Source organism: Vombatus ursinus, unplaced genomic scaffold, assembly GCF_900497805.2.
Source record: "Vombatus ursinus unplaced genomic scaffold, bare-nosed wombat genome assembly UNPS02015016.1, whole genome shotgun sequence".
NCBI classification, from domain to species: Eukaryota; Metazoa; Chordata; class Mammalia; order Diprotodontia; family Vombatidae; genus Vombatus; species Vombatus ursinus.
In genome coordinates, this window is record NW_020954794.1 from 530,863 (window position 1) to 557,341 (window position 26,479).

The 26,479-nt window shown below is 41.4% G+C and overlaps 1 protein-coding gene across 2 annotated transcripts; it reads left to right on the forward strand.

Moving 5' to 3' along the window:
* The first annotated feature begins 6,662 nt into the window (after positions 1–6,662).
* Positions 6,663–26,062, forward strand: LOC114030835 (zinc finger protein 2 homolog). Of its 2 annotated transcripts, XM_027845742.1 has the most exons (6): positions 6,663–6,680; positions 8,983–10,055; positions 12,842–12,933; positions 20,340–20,466; positions 21,042–21,137; positions 24,279–26,062. In XM_027845742.1, the coding sequence occupies exons 2-6, from the start codon at positions 10,022–10,024 to the stop codon at positions 25,949–25,951; spliced, it is 2,022 nt and encodes a 673-aa protein (XP_027701543.1). In that variant the 5' UTR covers positions 6,663–6,680; positions 8,983–10,021; the 3' UTR covers positions 25,952–26,062. The 2 variants fall into 2 exon arrangements, with proteins under 2 accessions (XP_027701543.1, XP_027701541.1); XM_027845740.1 differs by lacking the exon at positions 6,663–6,680 and having other exon boundaries at positions 8,559–10,055.
* Positions 26,063–26,479: the final 417 nt, after the last annotated feature.

Sequence of the window (26,479 nt, forward strand, 5' to 3'; positions counted from 1 at the left end):
AAAGAAAGAAAGAAAGAAAGAAAGAAAGAAAGAAAGAAAGAAAGAAAGAAAGAAAGAAAGAAAGAAAGAATTAAAAAAAATGGAGAACCAAATTTAAGTGACTGTACTAATTTATAATTAGTCACAATTGTCTGGGAACTTCTAAATCTAAACCAGAGAAACGGAACTCCCTTAAAATCTATTGTCCCTTTAAGTAGTTTAATTTGTACCTGACTTAATGCAATTTTGTGAATTATGAGAAAAACTTTGTTGTATTATTTGAACGTAGCCCTGTATGGCTGGGAAACTGAACCATCGCTATGAGCCTTTAACTAAGGACTTACGTTATGCTGTTTTCTCTTAATTATCAACTCATATATCTTCTAAGGGCCCCATCAGGTCTATCTGGCACCTCCCATAGCTGCCAACTTCTGGATGTGGACTCCAGGATCATCTGAAGACACCTACTCCAAGTGGACATCTCTTCTCACCCCCGAGGAAGAAGAAGGTTTTTCCCACACCTTCCTTGGTCTACAGGTGAAGCCTTCAGCTTACCTTTGACCAAAAGGAGAAAATGATAATCATTTAAGATCAATTGAGCCCCAATAAGGGCCAAAAACCTGAATTAATCTTTTCTTTCCAAGTGAACTAAACATGCCCCTTCCTCTGTCAGCAACTTTGGGACCGGCTGGAGCTGACCAGCATTCTTCCTGTTTGTGATCACTATGGACAGGATACCTGGGACCAGACACTGTCTTGAATAGTGGAACTTTTCTTATCTTGGTATCCTGTGGACATATGTTATATAGGGGAAACACAGATATCCTGGATCTATAATTTCAATGGATGCTTTGACATTCTTCTATTTTATTGTATTTACAACCTATTCAACTAAAAAACTTCCTTTCCCATGCTGTATGTTTAAAAAAACTATATGTTATATGTTAAAAAACATATGGAGGCTATATTTTTTTTGAGTAACACAGACATCCTGAGTCAGGGTTTAAATGTTCTCCTAAAATTGCTTGATTCAGTCAGAGTTAAAGCTCTGGCTCCATGTACATGTTGCTAACTTAAGGGAATAAACAGTATGAATTTATTTATCACCTAGCTTGTTGCCTCTTTAACCAACTTTCAGGTCGACAACAGAGCACTTGAAATTCTCGATTACCTCAATGTAAAGGCGGGAAAAGGTGAAGACGAGGAAGAATATATGGGACAGCAAAGGAAGAATAAGAAAGAATGAGAGAGCCCTCTGTAGATGACAGAACTATCATGAGCATTTCTTTAGGAAAAGAATTGGTAGATGCTGGATGTGACAAGGTCAAATAATATAACAAAGAATAAAAATTTTGTTATTGTTTAGTTATCTGACTCTGTGACCCCATTTGGGGTTTTCTTGGCAAAGATACTGAGTGGTCTGCCATTTCCTTCTCCAGCTAATTTTATAGATGAGGAAACTGAGGCAAACAGTTAAATGACTTGTCCATGGTTTACACAGTATTAAGTGTCTGAGGTCAAATTTGAACTCAGGTCCTCCTGACTTCAGGGCCAGCACTGTACTACCTAACTGCCCCAAAAAGAATGAAATAGATTGTATTTTAATAGACAGGCAAAATTTTGTTATTGATGTGGGAGTTATCCCTGAATCATCTATCTGTGTATGGTCAGATCATTGACTCATCAGAACTAAGATCAGAATCAAGAAGAAGAATAGAAAAAGGCATGGTATACAATCGAAGTGATAGCCTTGATTTAAACAAGTAATTAAAGATAAAAAATGGGAAACTGACAACAGAAATTACATTGGTAGAATGTAAACTTCTAGAAGTTTAACCATTGTGAGAAGGGAGGAAGGGAAAGAGTGCCAGGCACTGTACTAAGTGCTTTACAAATAGTATCTCGTTTGATTCTCACAACAATCCTGTGAGGTAGTTGCTATTATTATCCCCATTTTACAGTTGAGGAAACTGAATAAGTTAATTGCACATTGTAAATTAATTGCCACAGGGAGACCAAGAGAGCCCAGAAAGAACTTGGTCAGCAAACATTTGTTTACTCATATCCATACAAAATTTTTGTGAAAGTAATCTATATGTGAATAGAGGATAAATTTGATGAGGATATTAGGGAATAAGGAGCTTGTGTGGCAAGGGATATTTGACAATGGATCACATTTTTAGCATTGCACAATTAACCTACAGAGTAGAGGATATAAGATCTCATTGTGCTTATTGTCTGTTAATTATGAAAAAGTGTTTGATTCAGTACAACAAATCACTCCCAGCACTTTGGGTGAACCCATCTTGGGTCAAACTTTTGGACAGAGGTGGATTCCAGGCTGCATTGTTGGAGGGAAGTCACAATTTGATGAGATAACAGGTCCTTTTGAGTAATTAAGGGTTGGGAGTGTGATTGGATAATAAGGACCCAGTCCGTGAAGTATACATAGATATTTTACAAACTAGATTCATTTCAATCATATGGAAACTTTGGTGAAACTGTCTCTGTCCATGAAAATAGTCTGGAATTGCTACTAGGTTATGATGAGAAATGATCTAGTTGGGCTACAAAGTCAGAAGGATTGATGACTTAGGAATTGCTATAACAAAATCGAGTGTACGTACGAAAGGGGTGATCTATACATTACTCATCTCTTTTCCTTTCTGGCTAGGATTGCTTTGAGTTACAAAGAGTAGCTGCTGGCCATATTTCTCCACCATATTCATGAGCACATGGTGCTTCTATTTCTCTTATTTTTATTGTTTCTTTCTCTCAGGTAAATGAGTATTCGGAAATGGAAGTGTCTAGGTTGACTTTGTGGACTCAAGAGATCTTGATGTCCCAGCAGAAGTCCACTGGTGCCTGTTGTGAAGTCTACCAGAGTTGGTAGCCATAGAGATAGGGATCAGGTGATGATCAAGCAGTAACCTTGAGATAGACTTGCCTCCTATGAGCTCTAATAGATTTTTGCTACTGAATCTGGTAAACTACTAACTTTCATATGAAAAAAATGCCATTGCTAATAACTAGAGAAATGTAAATTAAAACAACTCTGAAGTTTGACTTCACACTGTCAATATAGCAATGATGAAAAATGGCTATTCCTGGTGTTGAAGGGACTGAAGGAAGTTGGGCATACAAACACAGTGGAGTTGCGAACGGTTCAACCATTCTGCAATATAATTTGCAATTATGTGAGAAAAATGACTCAACTGTTAATTTTCTAACTCAGCAATCTCACTGTTGGACTTATACCCCTAGATGTCAAAGACAAAAAGACTCCAAATGTAGAAAAACATTGTTAACAGCATTTTTTTTTTTTGGTAGAAAAGAACTGGATTGTGAATGTAATAAGTACCCTGCTGTGCCATATGGAATGACGAATATAAATAAATTTGAGAAACATGGGAAGACCTGTGTTGATTGGTGTAGAATAAAATAAACAGACTCATAAGAAAAATATGCACTACAAATGAAAATAACAGTGCAAAAGAAAACAACACTAAAGATAGCCAGACTCTGAGCAACATTAATGGTCAGTTTTAGTCTGCCTGAACAGATGATGAAACACTTCTTTCCTCTCGGTAGAGAGATGGGGGACTCCTGCTACAGAATGCTGCATAAGTTGTTATATCTAGTTGCTGTGTTAGCTGGTTTTCCTACATTATTTTTCTGTCATCAGGGAGAGTTCAATGGGGCTGAGTTAATATCAGGAGATGACTGTCATGAAAACAAAAGGCTAAGATGAATAAACTCAGTATAGTATTTAATACTGTTAAACACCACCTCCTAAACATTGTCTCTACTTTTGACTTCTATTGCATTCTACAAATGCGATATTTGTAAAGCGATTAGCAGAGTTCCTGGCATATAGTAGGTGCTTAATAAATGCTTATTCCTGTCCCCTCGGCTGATTCCTCTCCTACCTCTCTTAATCCTCTGATCTTGCAGGTTCTTTTTCCGTTTCTGGATGTTCAAGGTAGGTCTCCCCAAGCGTTTGTCCTGGATCTTCCCTTTCAACATTTAACTGGCTGAATCACCCCGATTGGGTCAACTCTTACTCCATGTCAATAACTTCTAGATCTCTCTCACCAGTCTGGAATTCTCTTTTGAGCTCCAGACCCACATTTCCTACTGACTACAAGATACGTTTCCTTGGATGACCCTCTGACACATCTAAGTCAACATGTCCCAAACAGAACCAAAGCTGCTTTTTCTACTTCTCTATTTTCATCAGTTGAATCACTACTATTGGGGCAGCTAGGTGGAGCCATAGTGCATAGAGTGCTGGGCCTGGAGTCAGGAAGACTTTTCTGAGTTCAAATGTGGCCTTAGATAGCTGTGACTAGCAGTCTGACTCTGGGCAAGTCACTTAATCCCATTTGCCTCACTTTCCTCATCTGTAAGATGAAATGGAGAAGGAAATGGCAAACCACTCCAGTGTTTTTGCCAAGAAAACCCCAAATAGAGCCATGAAGAGTTGGACCTACCAAACAATTAACAACCACTACGATTAAACCATTTACCCATTTTCAGATCTTGATGTTACATTTGACTCTTCTATGCACTATCCCCAAATGTCCAATTGATCCAAGTCTCATTGATTTCAGTTCTGTAAACGCTTCTCATATCTGTCCCCTCCTGTCAATTTCCACTGCTACTCCCTGGAGTATAGGTCACTCATTATTCTCCTGTGGAGCTATTGTAATGGCTGCCCACTCCACAGGTCTGCCCACTCCAGTATCTCTCCCCTCCAGACCATCCTTTCTAATATCTGCCATATTCATATTTCTTATGTCATTTTTTTTCTGCTGAAAAATCTTCCATGGCTTCCTAATGCCTACTGAATATATTCCAGACTTCTTTGACTGATATACAGGGCTCTCAACAATCTAGCCCCAATTTATACTTCCAGGTTTATTTCACACTACTTCTTCCATATACTTCATGTTCTAGCCGAATTGTCTCCTAGAACATGCCTTGAGCTTTCCCAGCTCTGTGCTTTTGCTTACCCTGTTCTTGATTTGTCTAGTATGTCCTTCTTTGCCTATGGGATTCATGTCCATCCTTTAACATTCCAGCTTAAATGCTATTTCTTTCATTAATCTACTGACTGGTATTAAATTGATAAATCAAATCAGCAATTCCTTATTTAGCTCCTACTGGGTATCAGTAGTAGACATGTTTGTACAGGGTGTTACAAAGTCTTAGTATGGTTCTAAGCTATTACTAAGATTTTTTGGAACACGTTCATCCTAAGACTTTGGGGATACCTTCTGTATTAATATAAAATAAGTACAAAATACAAAGTAATTTTGGAGGGGAGGTCATTAACAGTGCTGGGTAAGTGGAGGAAAGGGGGATCAGAAGTGACTTCACTAGAAGGTGGAGCTTAAGTTGAATTTTGAATGAAACAAGAGATTCTAAGAAGTAGAGGGCAGAAGGGAATACATTCCAGGCGCAGAATACAGCCAGTGTAAATGAACAGAGATGCAGAGGGAATACAGAGTGTGAGGAACAGCAAAAAGGTCAGTCTGGTTGAACTGCGGAGGGGAGTGATGTATAACAAGGGTAGAAATGTGGGGCCTGGAGCCAGTGGAGTTTGAGTAAGAGATCAAGGTAGTCAGGTCTTGTTTTAGAACAATCATTTTGAGCAGGTATGTGGAAGATGGATTGGAGTGGTGAGAGACTTAGGAGGGCCTTTAAACCTTCTTTGATTCTTCCAATTATTAATGACACCTTCCCCCTCAGACCTCCCATAATTTCTTCTGCCTTCTAATGCACTTATAATGTATTTTTGTGTATGTATAATATTCCTTTATCGATTGCAAGTTCATGAGGGCAGGGATTAATTTTCATTCACGCTTTCTACCATAGTGTCTAGAAGAGTGCTCTGCATTCAGTAGGTGCCTTATATATGTTTATTCATAGGATCATAGATTTGAAGTTGGAAAGGATTCAGTCCGACCCCTCTCATTTTACAGCGGGGTAAACTTAGCCCCAGGCGGCACTGGAAATGATCTGCTCCTGGTCTCACAGCAGAGCATCAAGGGTGGGCGCTCCACTATGGACTGTACATCCTTCTGGGTCCAGGGGAGGCAACGGCCACCGCTTATCTAACGTGCACGCAGTGAAGCTCGGAAGAGATCCTAAGCCTGCCCACGCAGCCACTTCGGACACTCGTGAAGCCCTGACAAGCCCCGGCTGGGCCCCACAGAGCCCAAGCTCCCGTCTGCGAAGCCACGCTTTGCAGAGTGCCCGGCGCGCGAGGAAGCGCTTCATTAAGGGTCGGTGACTATTCACCCGCCCAAGGAGGGGCAGAAAACCTAGTTTTCCGGGAGGTTGGGTCTGCCCCAGTTGGTGGACAGTCCTCGGGGTTTTTGCAAGGAGGACTGCTGAGTCTTCCCGGAGAACAGGTGTTTTGTGGCGGCGCAGGATCTCAGGCCCGGACGCTGCACAGGAGTCCGAGCCCCAACAGGAGTCGCGCAACGCGCCGGCGCAGAAGCAGACCCGGACTACATTTCCCAGAAACGCGCGGGCCGCGCTTCCGGCCCTGGACCAGGTTCTGTCTGAATGAGTCCAACAGTGCGGCAGGCGCGCCAACGTTCCACTTTGGCCTGGCTCTAGCCTTCCTAGCCTGCCGGAGTCCGCCTGCGCAGGCGCACTTCCAGTTGGGTTGTGCTTTCCTCGGGCGGCTGGTGAGTGAGGGCGTGAGTGTGAGCGGGGGGCCTGGGCTCTTGGGAGCTTGTAGGTGTAGAGGGGTGTGGGGGCGGCATAGTGGGGGGTCCCCACCCCCGGCGGAGCCAAGGATCCAGGGCCCTGCGGTGGGAAGAGCCCGGATATGGCGGCAGGAGCGAGACCTGGAGTCAGGCATGTGACGTGGTGGGGTTCGGTTGCCTCATCCGTCAGACCAGATGATCTCCGGGTCAGTTCTCAGCCAAACTCAGATCCCGAGGCGAGGCCCAGGAGCTAGCTCCCTTGTTCTAGAGCATGGGCCGGCCTCTTAGGGAAGAACAGCCTTGTTCCAAATAGAAGGCAAAGGGGAGCCGCTGTTGGGCTCACTTCAGATCCAGCCTGCAGCTGTTGAGGGGCCCCTGGATGGTAGAGGGAGAGCGAGGGGGGCCCCCCTGTATGGTAGAGGGAGAGCGAGGGGGGCCCCTGAGATGGTAGAGGGAGAGCGAGGGGGGGCCCCCGGGATGGTAGAGGGAGAGCGAGGGGGGCCCCCGGGGTGATAGATGGAGAGCAAGGGGGGGGTCCCTGGATGTTAGATGGAGAGCGAGGGGGGCCCTGGGATGGTAGATGGAGAGCGAGGGGGGATCCTGGATGGTAGATGGAGAGCTAAAAGGGATTTTAGACGTCATTGAGCCCAAGCCCCTCATTTTACAGGCTAGGAAATTCAGGCCTTAGAGAAATTAAGTGACTTGTCCAGGGTCATTGAGCTAGAGAAGTGTCTAAGCAGGATTCAAGCTCAGGTCTTCTTGACTCCAAGTCCAGGGCTCTGACCACCTAGCTGCCTCTGAGGGAGGTCCAGGTATTTGACAGAGACATTAGCAGGGTAAGAGGTAGGTCAGGGTCCAACTAATGGGTGAGCCTAGATCTAGGATATCACTTGGTGGAGTGGGAGGTTTGGGGATCTATGTACAAGGTACTGGAATAGTCCATCAACAAGCATGCATTAAGTCCTTACTGTGTGCCAGGCACCATGCTAAGTGCTGGGAATGCAAAGACAAAAACAAAATAGCCCCTGCCCTGAAGGACCTTACATGCAGGGGAGATCACATATCTTTTCATAGGTGCATACCAGGCAAATGCTAGATATCTGTGTTTAGGAAGAAGAAAGTGGGCAGAGAGAGTGGAGAGTACATCATGTACACAAATCATCACTTTAGGAGGTAAAACAGGATAAGGAGAATTTTGGATTATACGCTCTTCAGCATAGAGCTGCAAGGAAGCTCCAAAGCCATCTAGTCCACCCCTCCCATTTTATATGTGAGGAAACTGATAAGATGGCAGAAAGGTTGTGACTTGCCTGAAGTCAACAAACATTTGTTAAGTGCTTGCTGTGCTCATGGTACTGTGCTAAACACAAAGACAAAAGTGAAAATCTTTGGCCTCAAGGAGTTTGCATTCTAATGGGGGAGACAACATGAACATATGCAAGTACATACAAAATGAATACCTTGGGTGTTGGAGGAGAGATCAGGAAAGGCTGTATGTTTAAGGTGGTCCTTGAGCTAAGTCTATGAAATCGGGGATTCCAAGAGGTGAAGGTCACCCAGGTGTACAAAACATCAGAGGTAGTGGTCTTGTCACAGACCAGGTGACCTCATTTAATGGGAGTGAGATGGGAGAAATTTAGGAGGTGAGGGAGTGGAGCTATCTGGTGGAGAAACAGAGGAGGTGCAGGAGTAGAGGTATCTAGTGGAGGGACAGAAGAGGTGGTGGAGTAGAAGTTAGAGTCAGAGGAGGTGAGGGAGTGGAGGTATATTAAAATATATAATAAAATAATTATATATAAATAATTATAATATTAAGATTATAATGTTTATTAAGATTAATAAAATTTTCCTGGCCAACTTAGATTTCATTTTTTAATGGTCAAACATTAATTTCTTCTCCTTCTTATGACCTACCTTTTTGGGGAAAGAAAACCCTTTGTAACCAGTAAGTGCAGTCAAGCAAAATAAATTCCCCTCTTAGCCATGTTCACCACCATGTGTCTCATTCTGATATCAGTCCTTTACCTCTCTGCAGTCATGATTGAACATAGCTTTGATCCACTGACCAGAATTCTGACATCTTTCAGTGTTGTTTCCCATTATGTTATTTCAGTCAGTGTGCCAACTGTTCTCCTTATTCTGCATCAGTTCATATGAGTCTTCTCAAATTTCCCTGAGTTCTTTGCGTTTGTCCTTTCTTATAGTGAAATAACATCTCATTTCATTCATATGCCTTAGCTTGTCAGCCATTCCCCACTGATTCCAGTTTTTCCTGTGACAGAAACCCCTGCACTTCTCTCTGAGTCAACGTTTCCTGATCTCCAAGTAACTTCTCTGGTAAAAGATAGAGAATGATACAATACACACCATGCAAGGTTGTGAATATTTGGTAAACCACAAAGCACTATTGAAATATAAGAGGTTGTCTGTGTAAGAGGTCAGAACGTGCAAAGGGCTTTGCAGACATCTGGGTGGCTGTGTGTAGACAGTCAGGTCCCAGGTAGTGTGATTAAGGAATATCACATATGGAAATATGCAGGGCAGATGTGAATAATGTGATCACTTCAGGACAGTCATTCCATTATTCACACTAATCAAGGTGTTTGTGTTTGTTTATGTTTGTTCATCAGTCAATCAACAAGCATTAATTTTAAACCTGGATCACTTGATGTCTAAACTGGGGATGAGCCTCTCTGAACTTAATCCCTTCTATCAGGTTACAAAGAGGTGGGGGTCTGCATCAGGGGATGGGATACCAGCAAACAATAAAATCGTTGACATGTTGGAAGTGTGTGTGTGTGTGTATGTATTGATGACTGACTGAAGGAGTTAGTTGTTTGCTAACCCTGGCCCTAGGTCACAAACTCTTGTGCCCATCCCAGGGCCTGAATCCTATTACATTACATATTTATTGAATAAAATTTATTGAAATAAATTCATGTGCCTATTTGTTAGTCCCAGGTATTTTGGTCATCTGTGTAGGGCCCTGGGTTGGAATGGGTGACTGAGGGTGCTGGGCTCCTCCCTGGTGTCTAGGTCTTATCTGTGGCTTCACTGGCCTCTGGTAAAATCTACAGGCATATCAGAGTGCCAACTCTTCAGAGAGGTGAAGGTGTTAGAAGACAATGTTGAGGAGCAAGAAACCATCGTAGGAGAAAACATACTTGCCCTGTGACTTTTTGCCTTAGCTTCATTGCAGATTCTAATGAGAAGCTGCTGCTGTTGGAGCTAGATTAATTCTTCCCTAGTGGCTGGGGAGCCAAGACTTGAAAAAAGGCAGAAAGACCATCCAGGAAAGGAGCAAAGAGGAGGGGGTAACTATGGAGAACTTGGACCTCATGCTTGAGGAGAGAGGTGAGAAGTGCAGGAATTTGGGGGGAGGGAGAAGGGAGGGGCACCTGCCACTGTGGGAGAGTGGGAGAGGGGAACAGATACCTTCTGGGAGGGTATATGAGGCAGTGGTCCAGGTGAAAGATGAATGTACGTACTGCTGATCCTGACTCTTATCTCCCATCACTAAACACACACGTGGGTGTATCTGGCCCAGTTCTGCTGATGTTTTCTGGGCACTGAGCTGACCCAGGCTTCTGGCTACCACAACACTAGATTGAATAGGCAGTGCTACCCAATATGGGGATGTCGTGCTTTTTCTTCGCTCTAGAAAAAAATTGTATTTTTGAAGTAACTTTTACTAAGAAACCAGGAGGAAGAAAAAAACTCAGTCTTCAAAATTACAGAAGTGAATGTGATAACTTTTTTTGTCTGTTATAGCATAATGTATCTTTAAAAATCTATTAAAACCACCATGTTGTTTGCTCGTAATTGTTGTTCTTCTTTGACTTGTGTGCTTTAGAGTGCCTAGGGTGGTGACTTTCCCATCCACTTTCTTTCCCAGCTTCATGTCATCCACAGATTTAATAAACATGCTATTTATGCACTTTTCCAACACATTGAAAAAGTTGTTGAATGGAATGGGGAAAAATGGGGAACGCCAATAGCTACCTCTCACACTAGGTTTGACAATGATCCGTTAATCAAGCAACACATTTTGAGCCTAGTGTTTCAACTGGTTCTGAATCTACCCGACATCTAACTGCATGGAAGTCTTCAGGTTGTCTTTAAGAATATGTCATGAGACTTTATCAGAAGTTTTGCTCTAATACAAATATACATTGTCTATAGTATCCACCAGATTAGCAATCTGCTCACTCTCTGAAATGAAACGAAGTTACTCTGACATAACCTCCTATCCACGGGGAAGAGTTTAGCTTCACAGAGTTGGAAGAAGCCCTAAGTGTCGTCTAGTTAAATCTGTGTGCATAAGAATTCCTTCCAGGCACCTCTGTTGGGTGGCGATTCAACTTCCAATTGAAGATCACCAGTGATGCAGAGCCCCTCACCTCATGAAGCAGCTCATTTGTTCATTGTTCATTTTTCTGTGTATCTACCTGTAAATCTGCTTCTCTGCAGCTTTTATCCATTGTCCCAGGTTTTGCCCTTGGGGCCAAGCAGAACATGTCTAATTCCCCTCCTTCATATCACCCGTAAGTCTTTTCTTCTGTAAGCTCCATTTCCTTGAATTGTATAGCGTGATCTTGAGGCGTGTCACCCTTGGAGAGTTTCAGAGTTTGAAAAGAACTCAGAGGCCATGTATGGCACCATATAGCGCAGCAAGAACACAGGCTGCCCTTCTCTCATGACTGTCTATCCATTGTCCTAGAATGTGTCACCCAGAACTGAAGACAATGCTCCAGAAATGGTCTGGCCAAGACAATACATCAGTCCTCTCATCACCATCATCCATCGTTCTATGTAATGTGCTTCTGATGTAGTTTAAGATGGAATTAGCTTTTCTGACCGCCGTGTTACAGTGTTGACTCCTCTTCAGCTTGTAATCCACTAGAGTCTCCAAGTATTTTTCAGGCAAATTGATTTCCTGCCACATCTTCCCTACTTGGACTTGTGGAGTTAATTTTTTTGAATTGTATTCATCTTATTAGATTCAGTTCAGTATTCTGACCTCTCGGGGTTATTTGGATCTTAACTCTGTTGTCCACCTGTTAGCTGTCCCTCCCAGCTTTGTGTCAGCTATCCCCCTCAGCTTTTTGTCATGTGAAACTTTCATGAGTATGCCATATGTACCTTTATCTAAGTCATTAGTAAGATATTAAATAGCACAGGGCTATGGACTGATCCCCACAGTGCTCTCCTGAGATTTCCTAGGTTGACATTAAGACTCAGCAATGAATTTTTAGGTATGGTCATTCAAGTAGTTTCCATTTAATAGTACTGCCATTTAGCCTGCGGTTCTTCATTCTGAGGTATATTCCTATTGAGTCTGGCATGACTTATTTGTTATGAGGCCATGCTAGCTCTTCCTAATCACTTTTCTAAATATTCACAAACCATCTCTTTAAAAATGTTTTCTAGAATTGTACCAGGAATCCAAGCTAGAGTTTTCAAATACCATTCTCTCTTTAAAAAAAATCCAAACAGTATTTTTTCTCTTCTCCAGTCCTGTGGCACCTTTCCCATTATCTAAGATTTCTCAGAGATGAAGTGGCTTAGCACACCCATTTGAACGTTATTTCAGTAACTTGACAGAGAGTTCTTCTGTGCTTTGTGACTTGAAATCAAGTTAGTTATGAGCTTTTATTTTGTCTTCCTTCTTATCTTGGGCTTCAAGTCTCTATTGGCCATTTTTGTCTTTCTTACCAAGTCAAAGGGTTGTCTTAAAAAAATCAGCAAACTGATTCTTCATTTATTTTAGAAATAAGGGAGAAGAATGGAAACTTTTTTCCCCATTACATTAAGGGGTGACTGAGGCACAGAGAGTTTGAGTTTCATTCTCATCAAATGACACATAAAAGGAAGTACTGTGAATTCACTGTGTGTTGTAATGCCTCTACCAGAAGTCAGTCCCTTGGAGCCTGCTCTGCACAAAGGAATAAAATCAGGATCTTGGGAAAGACCTTTCCCTCTGAGTTCAGAAAAAGATGGGCTTGCTTCTGGGTTAACTGTGACCTCTCTCTGTAAGGATCAAGAGACTCTCATACAGCTTGTGTGAAGGTATTCCACCAGGTGAGTTTTGGAGCTGTAAGGCAGGATCAGTCTCCCTCATGACTTTTCTCCTCCCTCAGTTCTGGCATCTCAAGACTCTGCCCTTCCCCAAGAAAGGAGAACCGAGGAGGAGGAGGGGATGACTTCTGGGTTCCTGACAGCCAGGTCTGAGGTGAGTGAGGCTTTCCTCTCACTCTTGAAATGCCATCTCATTTTTCAAGGTGTAGACACATTACTTTCCCTTTCCCCCCCCACCATTTTCTAAGCTCAGCTAAGTCACATCCAGGCACCTGCGGAACAATCTTTTCTCCAAGAAGATTGTCTCTTCTTATGAATGATATTCCTGGAGTCTGTAGATCATGCAGACTGGACTGCTAGAGTCATGCAGTCCAACCCTCTGATTTGCTACAGTAAGGTCCAGAGAGGTGTGGCAGAGCCTTTGATAGAACCTGGGTCTCCTCACACATGTTCCAGTTATCTTTCCACTATGCTAAACATTCCCCATGTGCCAAATATCTTCCATCTGACCTCTCTGTCAAACTTTCACTCATTCATTCAACTATTATATGCTGAAAACTCAACAAAATGCTGCAAAGAGAATAAGTATAAAACAATTCCTGGTGGGACAAACATACCAGAAATCATTATAATTTGTATTGCCATTGATGAAAAAGTTAGATAATGATAGAGAGATTTTTAGGTAGATGGAGTTAGATAGATTTTTAGGTAGCTAATAGGAAGTGCCAAACAGAATGGTACAGGAAAGAAATGTTATGAATTCAGAGAAAGGAGTGATCAGGGTAGACTTCCTGAAAGAGAATTTGGATTGAGATTGTAGCATGAGTAAGGTAATTGGAGGATGAGAGAGGGCATTATGAGGAGAAGGAACAGCTGGAGTCAAGGCTTAGAACCAGTGGCTGACATCTCTGGGGACAGATGAAGAGACTGGCCCAATTGTAATAGGTTCATGTTAGGAGTGGTAAAGATCATTAGGGCAGGGTCAGATTTTAGAAGTCCTTGAATGCCATTTTGACAATCTTGGATGTTCTCCTGGGGAAAGTTAAGTCATTGAATGCTGTTGACTGTCAATGCAGTGCTTCTTCAAAAGTACAATCAAATAGGTCTAAGCTATTTATATTTGGGGGACCTTGTGAATGATTCAGCCCAGCAGCATCTCATCCTCTGGTCCTAAAAGCTTATGCCTTCATTTCCTGTGTTTTCTCTTTTTTCTAAGCCATCACTGATGGGTATCATGTCCTCCCTCAATTTTCTTTTCTTGTTAAACATCTGTCCTAGCTTGCTTGGTTTCTAAGTTCTCCCTGCATCTTCATCACTCTTTATACACCTTCCCCTTTCCTTTTTCCCTTGGAATTATTTCTCTGTGTCCTTAGAATATCATTCTTGAGAGCTTCCCATCTTTCCACTCTGACTTTCTCTGTAGCATTTTAGTTTGTGGATCTTACTTAACCTTTTTTTCAGCTTTTGAAATTTCTCCCCAAATCATGGATCATAGATTTAGAGCTGAGAGGGAAGTTGGACTCCATCAAGTCCAACTCCCTCATTTAAAGCTGAGGAAAGTGAGGCACAGAGAATTTAGGGGATTGGCCCGGGGTCACATGGCAAGTAAATCTGAGGCAGGATTTGACCTTAGACTTTGCTGACCCCAAGTCCAGTGCCCTAACGCTACTCCAGGCTCCCTCCATGCCTAGCATTTTATAGAGTGCTTTCAGGTGTACAGCGTGCATAACAAATGTTATCTTATTTGATCCTTAAAACAACCCTGGAAGATAGGTGGTGTTATTATTACTCTCACTTTGTAGATGAGGGAACTGAGTCTGAGAAGGTTTAAATGACTGGTCTAGGGTCACGCAGCTGTAACTGTCTGAGGCAGAATTTGAACACAGGTCTTCTTGACTCCAGCTCCAGTGCTATTCATTCCACTGCCTAGTTGATAAAGGCTAATGAGATCACCAAGAGGAATGATATAAAGGGAGAGTGGTATAGAGGGATAATAGAAGAGGGCCCAGAACAAAACCCTGAAGGACACCTATGGTTAGAGGGTGTGATCTGGAAGAGGATCTAGCAAAGGGGACTGAGGAGTGGTCAGATAGATGGGAAGAGGACCAGGAGAGGGGAATCCTGAAAACCTAGAGAGAAGAGGGTATCAGAGAGAGAAGTGATCAACAGTGTTAAAGACCACAGAGAGGTCAAGGAGAATGGGGATTGAAAAAAGGCCATTGGATTTGTCAGCTAAGAGGTCATTAGTAACTTGGAAGAGAGCAGTTTTGGTGGAATGAAAAGATCAGAAGCCAGATTGTAAGAGGTTAAGAAGAGAGTGAGAGGAGATGAACTGGAGGCACTTATTGTAGATGGCCTGTTCAAGGAATTTAGCTACAAAAGGCAGAAGATATATAAGACAATAGTTAGCAAGGATGAAAGGATCAAGTGAGGTTTTTTTTTTTCAGGATAGGGGAGACATGGGACAAGTTTGCAGGCAGTAGGGAAAGAGCCAATAGAGAAGGAGAGATTGAAAATAGGTGAGAGAGTGAGATTGACAGAAGGGGCAGTCTGTCAGAGGAGACAGGACAGAATGGGATCTCTTGAGCAGGTAGAGGAGTTAGCTTTGGTAAGGAGTAAGGTCACCTCATCATGTGAAATAGAGGTGAAGGAGCAGAGAGTGACAGAAAGCAAGGAGATACAGAAGAGGGGAGAAATGGAAGTTCACAGTGAATGGCCTCAATTTTTGGGTAAAATATGAGGTGGGTTCTCAGCTGAGAGAATGGGGAAAGGGGAGCCATGGGAGGTTTGAGAAGGGATGAAAAGATTTGGAAGAGCTACTCTGGACAGTGGGATTTGGAGCAGATGAAGGCGGTATAGTAGGATTTCCTTGCAAAGTGAAGGCCCAGCTGAGGTTGTGTAATGCGTTTTGGAGTGAACCCTGTCAGAATGGTTGTGTGATTTTTTCCATCTTCATTCAGCAGCACATGTATAGGAGTGAAGGTGACAAAGGATGGGACTGATCCATGGCTGTGGCTTGGCCGGGTGTTGTTGATGATATGATGAGAAGGCCAAGGACTCCAGAGAGGAGGACACTATAGAGTTGAATTGGTTCATTGTTATTCAGTCATTCAGTTGTGCCCAACTCTTTGTGACCGTCTGGACCATAGCATGCCCAGAACCTTCTATCTTCCACTAACTCTCAAAGCCTGTTTGGGTTCATGTTCTTTGTTTCCATGATACTATCTATCCTTCTCAATCTCTGCTGATCCCTTTTCCTTTTATCATCAATCTTTCCCAACATCAGGATCTTTTCCAGTGAGTCATATCTTCTCATTATGTGGCCATAGTATTTAAGCTTCAGTTTCAGTATTTGACCTTCCAATGAGGAGTTAATTTCTTTAAGTATTGATTGATTTAACTTGCTTGCTGTCCAAGTGACTCTCAAAAGTCTTCTCCAGCATCACACTTCAAAAGCATCAATTCTTTGGTGCTCAGCTTTCCTTATAGTGTAACTCCCACAGCCATACATTGCTGCTAGAGAAAAGGGGTCAAGATGGGGAAAATAGCAGAGAGTGTTTAGTGCAGGGTAGATGGCTTGGGAGAGAATTGAGGGGTCAAGGGATTAGAGGTCATGATGCAGATGAAAAGTCGAATTTTTTTATATGGCAGAGGAAAAGGTGAAAGCCAATAGATTATGGTCAGATAAAGGGATTTCAGAATTCTTGAACTTAGAGGTGGTATATTTGTGGGTGATGACAAGAGAAAGGGTATGACCATCTTTGTATGTGACTGAGGTGGGGTGGAGGAGTAACTCATAGGCATTGAATAGTTTGAGGAACAGAAAGGCTAGGATGTTTGAGGGAGAGTCAAGTATGTATGTTGAAGCCTTCTAGTATGAGGACAGTTGTTTAGGAAGGAGAGAAAAATTGTGAGCCATGTTGTGAACTAACTGATTAAGAAAGGAAGGGGTGTGACTTAAGGATCTATAGACAATAGCTACCAGGATTTTGATTATGCGGTAGGTATGAATTGTATGAACCCCAAAGGAGAAGCAGTTACTGAGTCATGGAGCTAGGGGGAAACCTGGAAGTGGCAGTGGGGAGCAAGGACTACTCCAACTCTCTGCCTTGACCAGTGAGCTGAGGAGAATGATTGAAGGTGCAGCCAGAGCTAGGAAGGGTATCCAGGGAGGCCATGTCATCAGCGGGAAACCAGGTTTCAGTAGGAGCTAGTAGATGGGAGGCATGGGAGAGGAAAAAAATTAACATGAAGGGAAGTTTGTTACCTGTGGAGCATGTATTTCAGGACTAGGTGGAGTTAGGATGAAGCTTTGGGTGGGAAGGAAATAGGAATGAAGAATTGGGTTGGGGATGGGGGTGGGGGTGGGGAATGGGGTTTGGATGATGATCTACAGGAGTTTAGAGTCACTGGGACGTGAAGATTGTGACCAGGGGTCAAAATGTTAATGGTTGAGAGGAGGGCACCACTCATTTTCTCATAAGAGACTAGATATTGGGCTGGAGGCCAGTGGAAAACCCACTTCATTACTCTTCTTCCCACCAAAGGCTGGAGATTAGACAGAAGTGCTCTTCTGGAGATGGAATGGCTTCTTTCCCTGCCAACTTTACTCTTCTTTATCCCAAGGACAAGTGCAGCAGGAGAGGGGAGACTGAGGTCACGGGGGAGGCTTCTGCTCTTTGTGTAGGATGTTCTCCACGTTCTGGTGAGGAGATGGGGCTGGTGGCAGGAGGTGGGGAGGGTGTCTTGGAGTGCACAGGTGGAAGATGCCGTGGGGCTCTTCACTGCCTTGCTCAGGGGACCTGCTGCACTCCCGCTACCACGCCCTACCTCAGAGGTAGCCTCCTTAGGTGAGGACACCTCAGACTGCAAGCCATGATGCTTCTACGCCTGCTAGCCTTCTGATATCCCAGGGGAGTTATGTAGGCATTTATTTCCCTTCTCTTTTTTTCAGTTAAAAGCTGTTTTGATTTAATTTTAAATAGGATTGAGATAATGACTGGACTTAAGATTTCATTGGCATAGGGAACTACCTCTGCCAATGCATGTTGGCCCCTTCTCTGCAACTTCTAGTGTTAGAGGGTATTTCTAAAAACATGTTTGTGTATCTAGATAGACTAAAACAAAACCGGATGCCGGAAAAGAGTGAAGCAATATTCTTATGCTAAAGGTGAGAGACACTTTCTTCTGTGTTTCAGTGCCCAGGAGAGACTGATTGGCAGTCTTAGCAGCTTTGGTGCTGCACCCCTCTGTGCATATCAGAACCTGCTGACTCTTCCTCATCCTTTGGAACCCTTATCCATTTCCTCCTCTAAGTCCTCTGCTGGGGGTTTGCTCACAGTTCTGGTGCCCTGCCTTTTAGATGCCATACCTGGCCCCTCCATGCATGGGCCCTTGCATTTTGCCAGATGATTGTCCCACCTTCTTTTCTGGTCTTCTTTCTGCCACTTCTCCCATGCAGTTCTTCATTGCTGTTGTGCATCAGTGTACTTGCCTTTACTACATTGTTTTCTATTGCCCTTTGGCTGCCCCATAACTTGTATTCTTTAGAGATTGCATTATTCCAGTAATGCAGCCACATAGTATCACTGAAAGAGGATTGATGTTGAAGAAAAATGGGGGTGGTTGTTCAAATTCTATGAGGTTTCCCAAATGACATCCAGTTTACTCTACTGGTATGCAATTCTGGAACTACTTTATCGTTCCTCTGTAGTGCCTGTCCAGGATGTATGTACAACTGGTACTAAATATCATAGTCTGTTTAGATATTCTTTATCCACTTGGCTTTTCCTTTCTGAATAATTAGGCTGAATTCTTTTGAGTGAATGCAGATCTCATTTAGGAATTTCTTCTTTTTCTGAGACTGGATGCAGTTAGCTCATTGTCATCTACAAATCAAGAACTTCTGGAGGATAAAGTTCTATGCCTGACTTTTATTAATATCATTAATTAGGAGATCATTGAAGAAGTTATTATCACCTCTTTTAAGGAGCTTTTTGTAGTTTTAACATTTTTGTAATTTAACGTGCATGGGAGAAACTTCCTTTAAATTTTCAGATGGCTCTGTGGTCACAACAATTTGGATGTTCCTTCTGATAATACAGTCTGCAACCCATTTGTGCCTGCCTGTTGTGTGGAACTCTTGATGTTGTACTACTATAATAAGTTCATCATCATAGGGGATACACCTAATGTGGACAAGAGCCCCTAAGGCAGCATTTTGATCTACCAATTCAAATACTTTTTTTTTTTTAAGTCAACAAACAATAAGCACAGTGGAATCTTGTGTTCTCTACACTTTTCAGTCTGGCTGCAAACATATGTTGTCTATTGGAGAATTTTTTTTTGTGCGTGTGAAAGACTGCCTGTTTCCTTCTACCTTCATCATGGATGACCTTATTAAGTGTGAAGATGATTTTCATAAATGTTTTGTTTTGTACTAGTACACGGTTTCATCTTAGTGTGACTGCCTTCACAGAGTCCTCCCATCTTGACTATTTTCATCTCTCATCTTTGCCAATTTGATGGATTTTAGACGAAAACTTAAGAATTTTAAATTTGAATTTCTTTTATCATTAATGATCTAGATCTTTTTTCGTATAATTGCTGATAGTTTGCATTTCATCTGTTTTTGGAAACTTAATATTCTTTGGGTTTCCCCTATCACAGTGGCAAACAACTTTGGTGAGCATGTCTCCTTGTTTTATGCCTCTTCTGATGTTTACAAAGATGAGTTGCTCAAGGTCAGATAGGTAGAAAGCATCAGAGGAATTTTGAATTCATGTCCCTGACTCCAGAGCTGGTGCTCTTTCCATTGAATATCCCTTGACCACTCATCTTTTGGAGGATATACAGCTCTTGTTCTTACATATTTGTGTCAATTCCCTATCTATCTTAGTTATTAGACCTTTATAAGAAATATTTGCTGCAAGTATTTTCTCTCATTAATTGCTTCTTTTCTAATGCTAGGTGCATTGATTTTTGTTAATGCAAAAAATTTTCATTGTTATGTAATCTTAATCATCCACTTTATCTTTTATGATCTCTATCTCATGTTTTAGTTAAACATTCTTCCCTTAGCCATAGTTGTCCCATTATATCTTTCTATCCTCTAAATTTTTTTATGATATGATCTTTTTTTATTTAGATCATGTGTACATTTGCTATTTATTGTGGTATAGTGAGCATCACCCTTCTGTTTTAGGCTTTTCATTCTGTCCCCTCCTAGACCAAACTCACCTTGTCAATGCCTCTCATTGCTTTGCTTTCATGCCTTTGCTTATAATGTTCTTCCTATTTTGCCCATTAACATCCTCTTATCTTTTAAGGTGCAGGACAGATGTCCTATCCTGACTCCACCATTTATAACTTGTGTGACCCTAGACAAGTCACTTAACCCCACTGGACCTCAGTTTCCTTATGTATGAAATGAAGGGATTAGATAAGATATCCTCTAAGGTTCCTTTTAGGTCTAAATCTATGATTAGAGATTCAGATCAGATCATCCCTTTATCCTTATATTTCTTTGGGTGAACAGGAATTTTTTTTTCTAAATTTCAGAAATCCTTGACCTTTCAAGATGTGGCTGTGGACTTCACTCGAGAGGAATGGGGCCAATTGGATCCTGCTCAGAAGAACATGTACAGAGATGTGATGCTAGAGAATTATGAGAACTTTATCTCCCTTGGTAAGGACAGCTTTTGTCCCAGGAGCTGTCACTTGTCCATTGGGATATTTTACATTTGCTCTTCCTAAAGGCTATGAGATAATCAGTACTTGGTTGAGTTCTGGCTTGGTGTGCAGGGATATTCTCATGAATACCAATAATATGAAGAGATTTCTAAATCCTTCAGCACCAAGAGGCCCAATGTTTGTTTTGCTTTCTTCCAGATGGAAGGTTTTTGCTTTGAATGACCATAAGTTAGTAGCTTTATTGTGCTGCTGCTGAGGCTACCGTCTGGTCATTTTGATCAAAGAATCTTTAATAAAATCTCAAAGTAGCTATTTGAAAATGTGAAAGGTTTTCATCCTCTCAGCATGGTGGGTTTTAAAAGGAACTAATTTTCTTGAGTCCAGACCAAACCCTACAAGCCATCACCTATGCGTGATGAGAATACAATATGAAACATTTTTTTCCACAGTTCATTCATTAACACTGTTTGGGGCTTTTTGACATGTTCTCTGTTTTTTAAAGAAAGAGATTAAGATCAAATTCTGAGATGTCTTTCTGTCCTCTGTCCTTTTCCCTTTCCCCACGAGCAGGTCTTCCAGTTTCCAAACCAGATGTGATCTCTCATTTGGAGAAAAGAGAAGCTTCATGGCTGCTAGGGGGAAAAGTCCTACAAAGCCCTCAGTTAGGTGAGTGAGTAAAAAGCAGTCATTCAGTCATCACACATTTATTAAGGTCTCCTCTGTGCCGGGGATACAAAGAAAGGCAAAAGACAGTCTCAAGGAGTTCACAGTCTTAATTCAAATAAATCTGTGCAAACAAGATACGTAGAGGACAAATTGGAGATGATAAACAGAGGACAGGCATTAGCATTAAAGGGAATCAGCAAAACCCTTCTGGAGAAATTTGGATTTTAGGTGGGACTTGAAGGAAACCAGAGAAACCAGGAGGTGGTGATGAGGAAAGAGAATTTCAGACCTTGGGGACAGTCTGTGAAAATGCTTCAAGGCTAGAGATGGTGTGTCGTGTGTAGGGAGCAGCCAGGAGACCAGTGTCACTGCATCACAGAGTGTGATGGGGTGAGTAAGGTGCAAGGAACCTGGGAGGGAGTGGGGCAGCGCAATGAACAGCTTTGAATGCCTAACAGGGTATTTGGCGGGGGGGGGGGGGGGGCTTCCCAGTTCTGTGTTTGAAGGACTGCCACTTGGAAAAGGTTTATTCTTCTTGGCCCCTGAAGCAGATTTAGGTGCAATAGGAGGATGCTATAAAGAGGCAAATTTAGGCTTGATATAAGGAAAAACTTTGCAGCAATTAGAGTTTAATGAGTTTCTTTATGGGGCAGTGAGTTCCAGGGTTCAGTGGAGGGCTCCAAGCAGAGGCCCACTGACCACTTTTCATATTTGTTGTGGAGGGCATTCTTGTTCACGTCTTTGGATTGCACTAGATGCCCTCTGAGGGTCCTTCAGATCCAAAGGCCATCTTGCTTCTGAGTCTCCTAAGGGAGATTTTTTGATGTTCTGTGGTCTCTCTTGATGCTCCACTATCTTGGTTATCTTTCCTCTCTAATGGTGTTATCCCTGATTACTTTTTTCCTTCATCTCTCAAGATCACTCTCGCCAATTCTAGGTGTCACTTCAGAGCTCTCTCTTCATGTCTCTGCTATTCTGTGTGCTTTAGACAGTTCATCCATTCTAGAGGCTTTAACTCTCCCTTCTTCTCTTCTCTTACTCTATACTCTCTTCCTTAGTTATTTCTCCTTGATTCAATTTCCCCATATTTACAGATTATTCCTAATCCATATATCTAGCACTAATATCTCTCCTGAACTCTAATCCACCACCACAAACTGCCTACTTCATATCCTACTGAGATATCCCATTAGTTTCTCAAATTAATCATGTCCAAATTGTAACTTAGTGTTTTCCCCTTCCTCTAAATATTTCTGTTTATGTCAAGGACTCTTTCTTACTTTTCCCATGAACATTTCACCAGTTGCCAAGCATTGTTTATTCTATTTCCATAATGTCTCTTAAATCTATCCCTTTTCCTCTAGTCACATGACTGCCACCCTAGTTCAGGCCATTCCCGCCTCTTCCCATGTGAAATAATGAAGGCTTAATGTCTCTACAATCCCTTCTTACCTTCTGACATTTTTCCTTATCCCCATTGTTTCTAGTCCTCCCAATTATACTCTGGATGAATTCTGTTCCTCTTCAATGCCTCCTCAAGTATTGCCTGATTTCATAGCTTTCAAAGTTCCTTCTGACTTTGCTCCCAAAGTAGCAACATGACAACTTTTCTTCCCTTTACTCACTGGTTAGCTCATTCTCTTTTCAGCTTTCAATGTGTGAAAAAAGTGTCTCACACTTTTTCAGTGTGATAAAAGGTGTATTGTACTACAACCTTTCAGAAGGCAGAAGACAACAGTCTAGTGCTAACGTCTTTTCCACCTAACAGCCCTTAAAATATTGAAGACAGCTTGTGTCTTCTCTTCATTAGGTTAAATATCCTGTTACTTCATTTTAACTCTTCCCACATGCTCTGGAGTCCCTTCACCATCTTGGAGGCCTACTCTGTACACTGTCCAGCATATCAAAGTCCTTCCTGAGATGTTGTGTCCAGAACCGAGTACAACATTCCAAAGATGGTCTTACCAGGCCATTGTAATGGGATAATGGGACTCTTACTTCACTTGTTTTAAATGCTAAGCCTTTCAGTGCAGCATAAATTGACACTCTCTAGTTGACTTGAGCTTGTAGTTCACTATCTCTCCCCCCACCTCCTTCTTCTTCTTCGTTTTTTTTTTTTTCCAGTGCACTTCTTTTAGGGAGTCACAGCTTCCACTCTCTTATTGTGAATTTTTTTTAAAACTAAGGGACTTTATATTTGTCACTTAATAAATATCTTACTAAGAGGGCAGCTAGGTGGCATAGTGGATAGAGCACCAGCCCTGAAGTGAGGAGCACCTGAGTTAAAATCTAGCTTCAGACCAAACACTTGACACTTATTAGCTGTGTGACCCTGGGCACGTCACTTAACCCCAATTGCCTAAAAAAAAAAATCTTACTAGATGAAGTCTAATGTTCTAGCCTGTTGAGATATTTTTAGATAAAAACACTGTCATTTCATATGATCATCCCATATAAAGGCATACCTTTCAGATTTATCTTATATGTAAATATGGGAAAATGCTTTCTGTGTTTGCCTCCAAGCCATTGATAAAGATTTTAAATAGGTAATTCTTCTTAAAGTCTCTGCTCCAAGTTGACATAAATGTTAATTACTTCTCTTTGGATCTGCTAATTAACTGGTTCTGAATCCACTTCCTAGACTTTATCTCTGTCTTATCTATTAGTATAACATTAGAGACTATATCAAATGCTGTCAAAAAAAGGAAATGAGTTTAGTCTCATAGGATTCTCTACTCTTGATGAAGCCATGCTAACTCTAATTGTTGCTTTTATGGAGCCATAATTTAGCGTCAATTGTTCAGTGATCCTTTCCTTGTTCTCTTTGCTCACATTCTTCTCTTCTCTAACCTTTGGACTTAGGTCAAGGTCTCTTCAGATCTTTTTTCTTTATTGTTTTTACTTCCAAGATCCCTTTTTTAAGTGTTAATTTCATTCACCCTGCTACCTTATAGAATGGATAGATATTCCTCAAACTCCTTTCTCTTCTTCCTGTAGGGAGATAATAGCAGTCACTTGACTTTAGTAGTAAGACAATTCTTCATTCTTTTTTATTGAGAAGACAGAATCTAGAACTTAGTATACAAGTTTCCTCTTTCCTAGCACAGAAAATAATGGATATTTATACTTTTTTTTTTCCAGATTCTCTTGTTTTGCAGACAAGGTATGAAACCAAGGAGTCAATTCCAGAACAGCTTGTTTCTATAGAAAAGTCACCTAAGGAGAAATTCACCAAGGATGGTGCATGGAATTCTAAGTTGGGAAAACCTTGGGATTGTCAGATCAGATTAGAGAGAGAGAAAAGTTGTCAAGGGAAAGAGTCCAGACAAGTGACAATCCCAAACAAAAAAACTTTTAATGAGCTGAATGCTCAAGCATATAATACATTTGGAGCAATCCTCGTTCTTCCAGAGAGAGTTCCTTTAGGAAAATGTCTTCACAAATATGATCCACTTGGAAAGAGCTTCAAGCCATTTTTAGATCCAATTAAACACAATATAACTTTAGGGAAGAAACTTTGTAAGTATAATAAATGCAGAAAGTCATTTAGTTACCATTCAAATCTTATTCATTACTATAGAAGACATACTCGAGGCAAATCCCATAAATGTAATGAATGTGGCAAAGCCTTTAGCATTAACTCATGCCTTACTGTACATCAAAGAATTCATACTGGAGAGAGACCTTATATATGCAATGAGTGTGGGAAAGCCTTCAGCCAGAAGGGAAACCTTAAAAGACATAAGCTAATTCATGCTGGAAAGAAACCATTTGAATGTAATGAATGTGGGAAAGCTTTCAGCAGTAATGAATACCTAACTCAACATCAAAGAATTCATACTGGAGAGAAGCCCTATAAATGTAATGAATGTGGGAAAACCTTCAGCCAGAAAGGAAGCCTTAATGTGCACAAGAGGATTCATACTGGAGAGAAACCATATAAATGCAATGACTGTGGGAAAGCCTTCAGCCAGAAGAGAAGTCTTGATGCACATAAGATAATTCATAGTGGAGAAAAGCTCTGTTCTTGTAATGAATGTGGAAAAACCTTCAGTAACAATTTTCACCTTAATATACACAAGATAATTCATACTGGAGAGAAACCATTTGAGTGTAATGAATGTGGCAAATCCTTCAGTAGTAATCAATATCTAAGCCAACATCAAAGAATTCATACGAGAGAGAAACCCTATAAATGTAGTGATTGCGGGAAAGCCTTCAGCCAGAAAGGAAGCTTTAATGTACATAAGAGAATTCATACTGGAGAGAAGCCCTATAAATGTAATGAATGTGGAAAAGCCTTTAGCCAGAATAGAAGTCTTAAGGTACATATGATAATTCATACTGGAGAAAAGCCTTGGTCATGCAGTGAATGTGAGAAAACCTTCATCAACAGTACTTACCTTAATATACATAAGAAAATTCATACTAAAGAGAAGCACTTTGAATGTAATGAATGTGGGAAAAGCTTCAGGCATAGTTCATACCTCTTGCAACATCAGAGAATGCATACTGGAGAGAAACCCTATAAATGTAATCAATGTGGGAAGGCCTTCAGCCGTAAGGGAAGCCTTAATGCACATAAGAGAATTCATACTGGAGAGAAACCTTTTGAATGCAATGAATGTGGGAAAGCATTCAGCCAAAAAGGAAACCTTAATACCCACAAGAAAACTCATACTGGAGAGAAACCTTTTGAATGTAATGAATGTGGGAAAGCTTTTAGGCTGAGGCAGACCTTTGCTGCTCATAAGAAAATTCATACCATTGAGAAACCCTTTGAATATAATGTGTTTGGGAAAGTATTCAGCTAGAGGGAATACCTAAGAAGACTTAAGATAATTTACATTGGTGAGAATTTCCATAAATGTAATGAATGCCTCATCACTCATCAGAGACTTGATGCTGGAGATTGTGTAGAGAGAGAGAGCTTAATAAAATTTTATCATATATTAAATATACAGGAATTGAGTTATTAGATTTTTCTTCAGCTACATTACTGCTTATTGCTTTGAGAAAGAGAAGTGGCTGTTTTATATGGCCCTCATTTTTGTAATATACATTAATGGCATTCAAAGCTGTGAAGGGTAGCTAACATACAAGATGATACATGGAATTGAAAAATATTTTAATTAGAATTAGGTTAGAATATTGAGCAGACTATAAGAAGATGAAATTAAATAGGAGTTAGTGTAGTCTAAAAAATTAATTAAGTGTAGGGTATGGTATACCTGGTTAATAGTTTGTCTTTGAAACATCTCTGAACTGCAGTCCACTAAAGGAATGAGGCAACACTGTGACACAGCAGCCAAGAGTTGATGGGATGTTGGGTTGCATTGAGA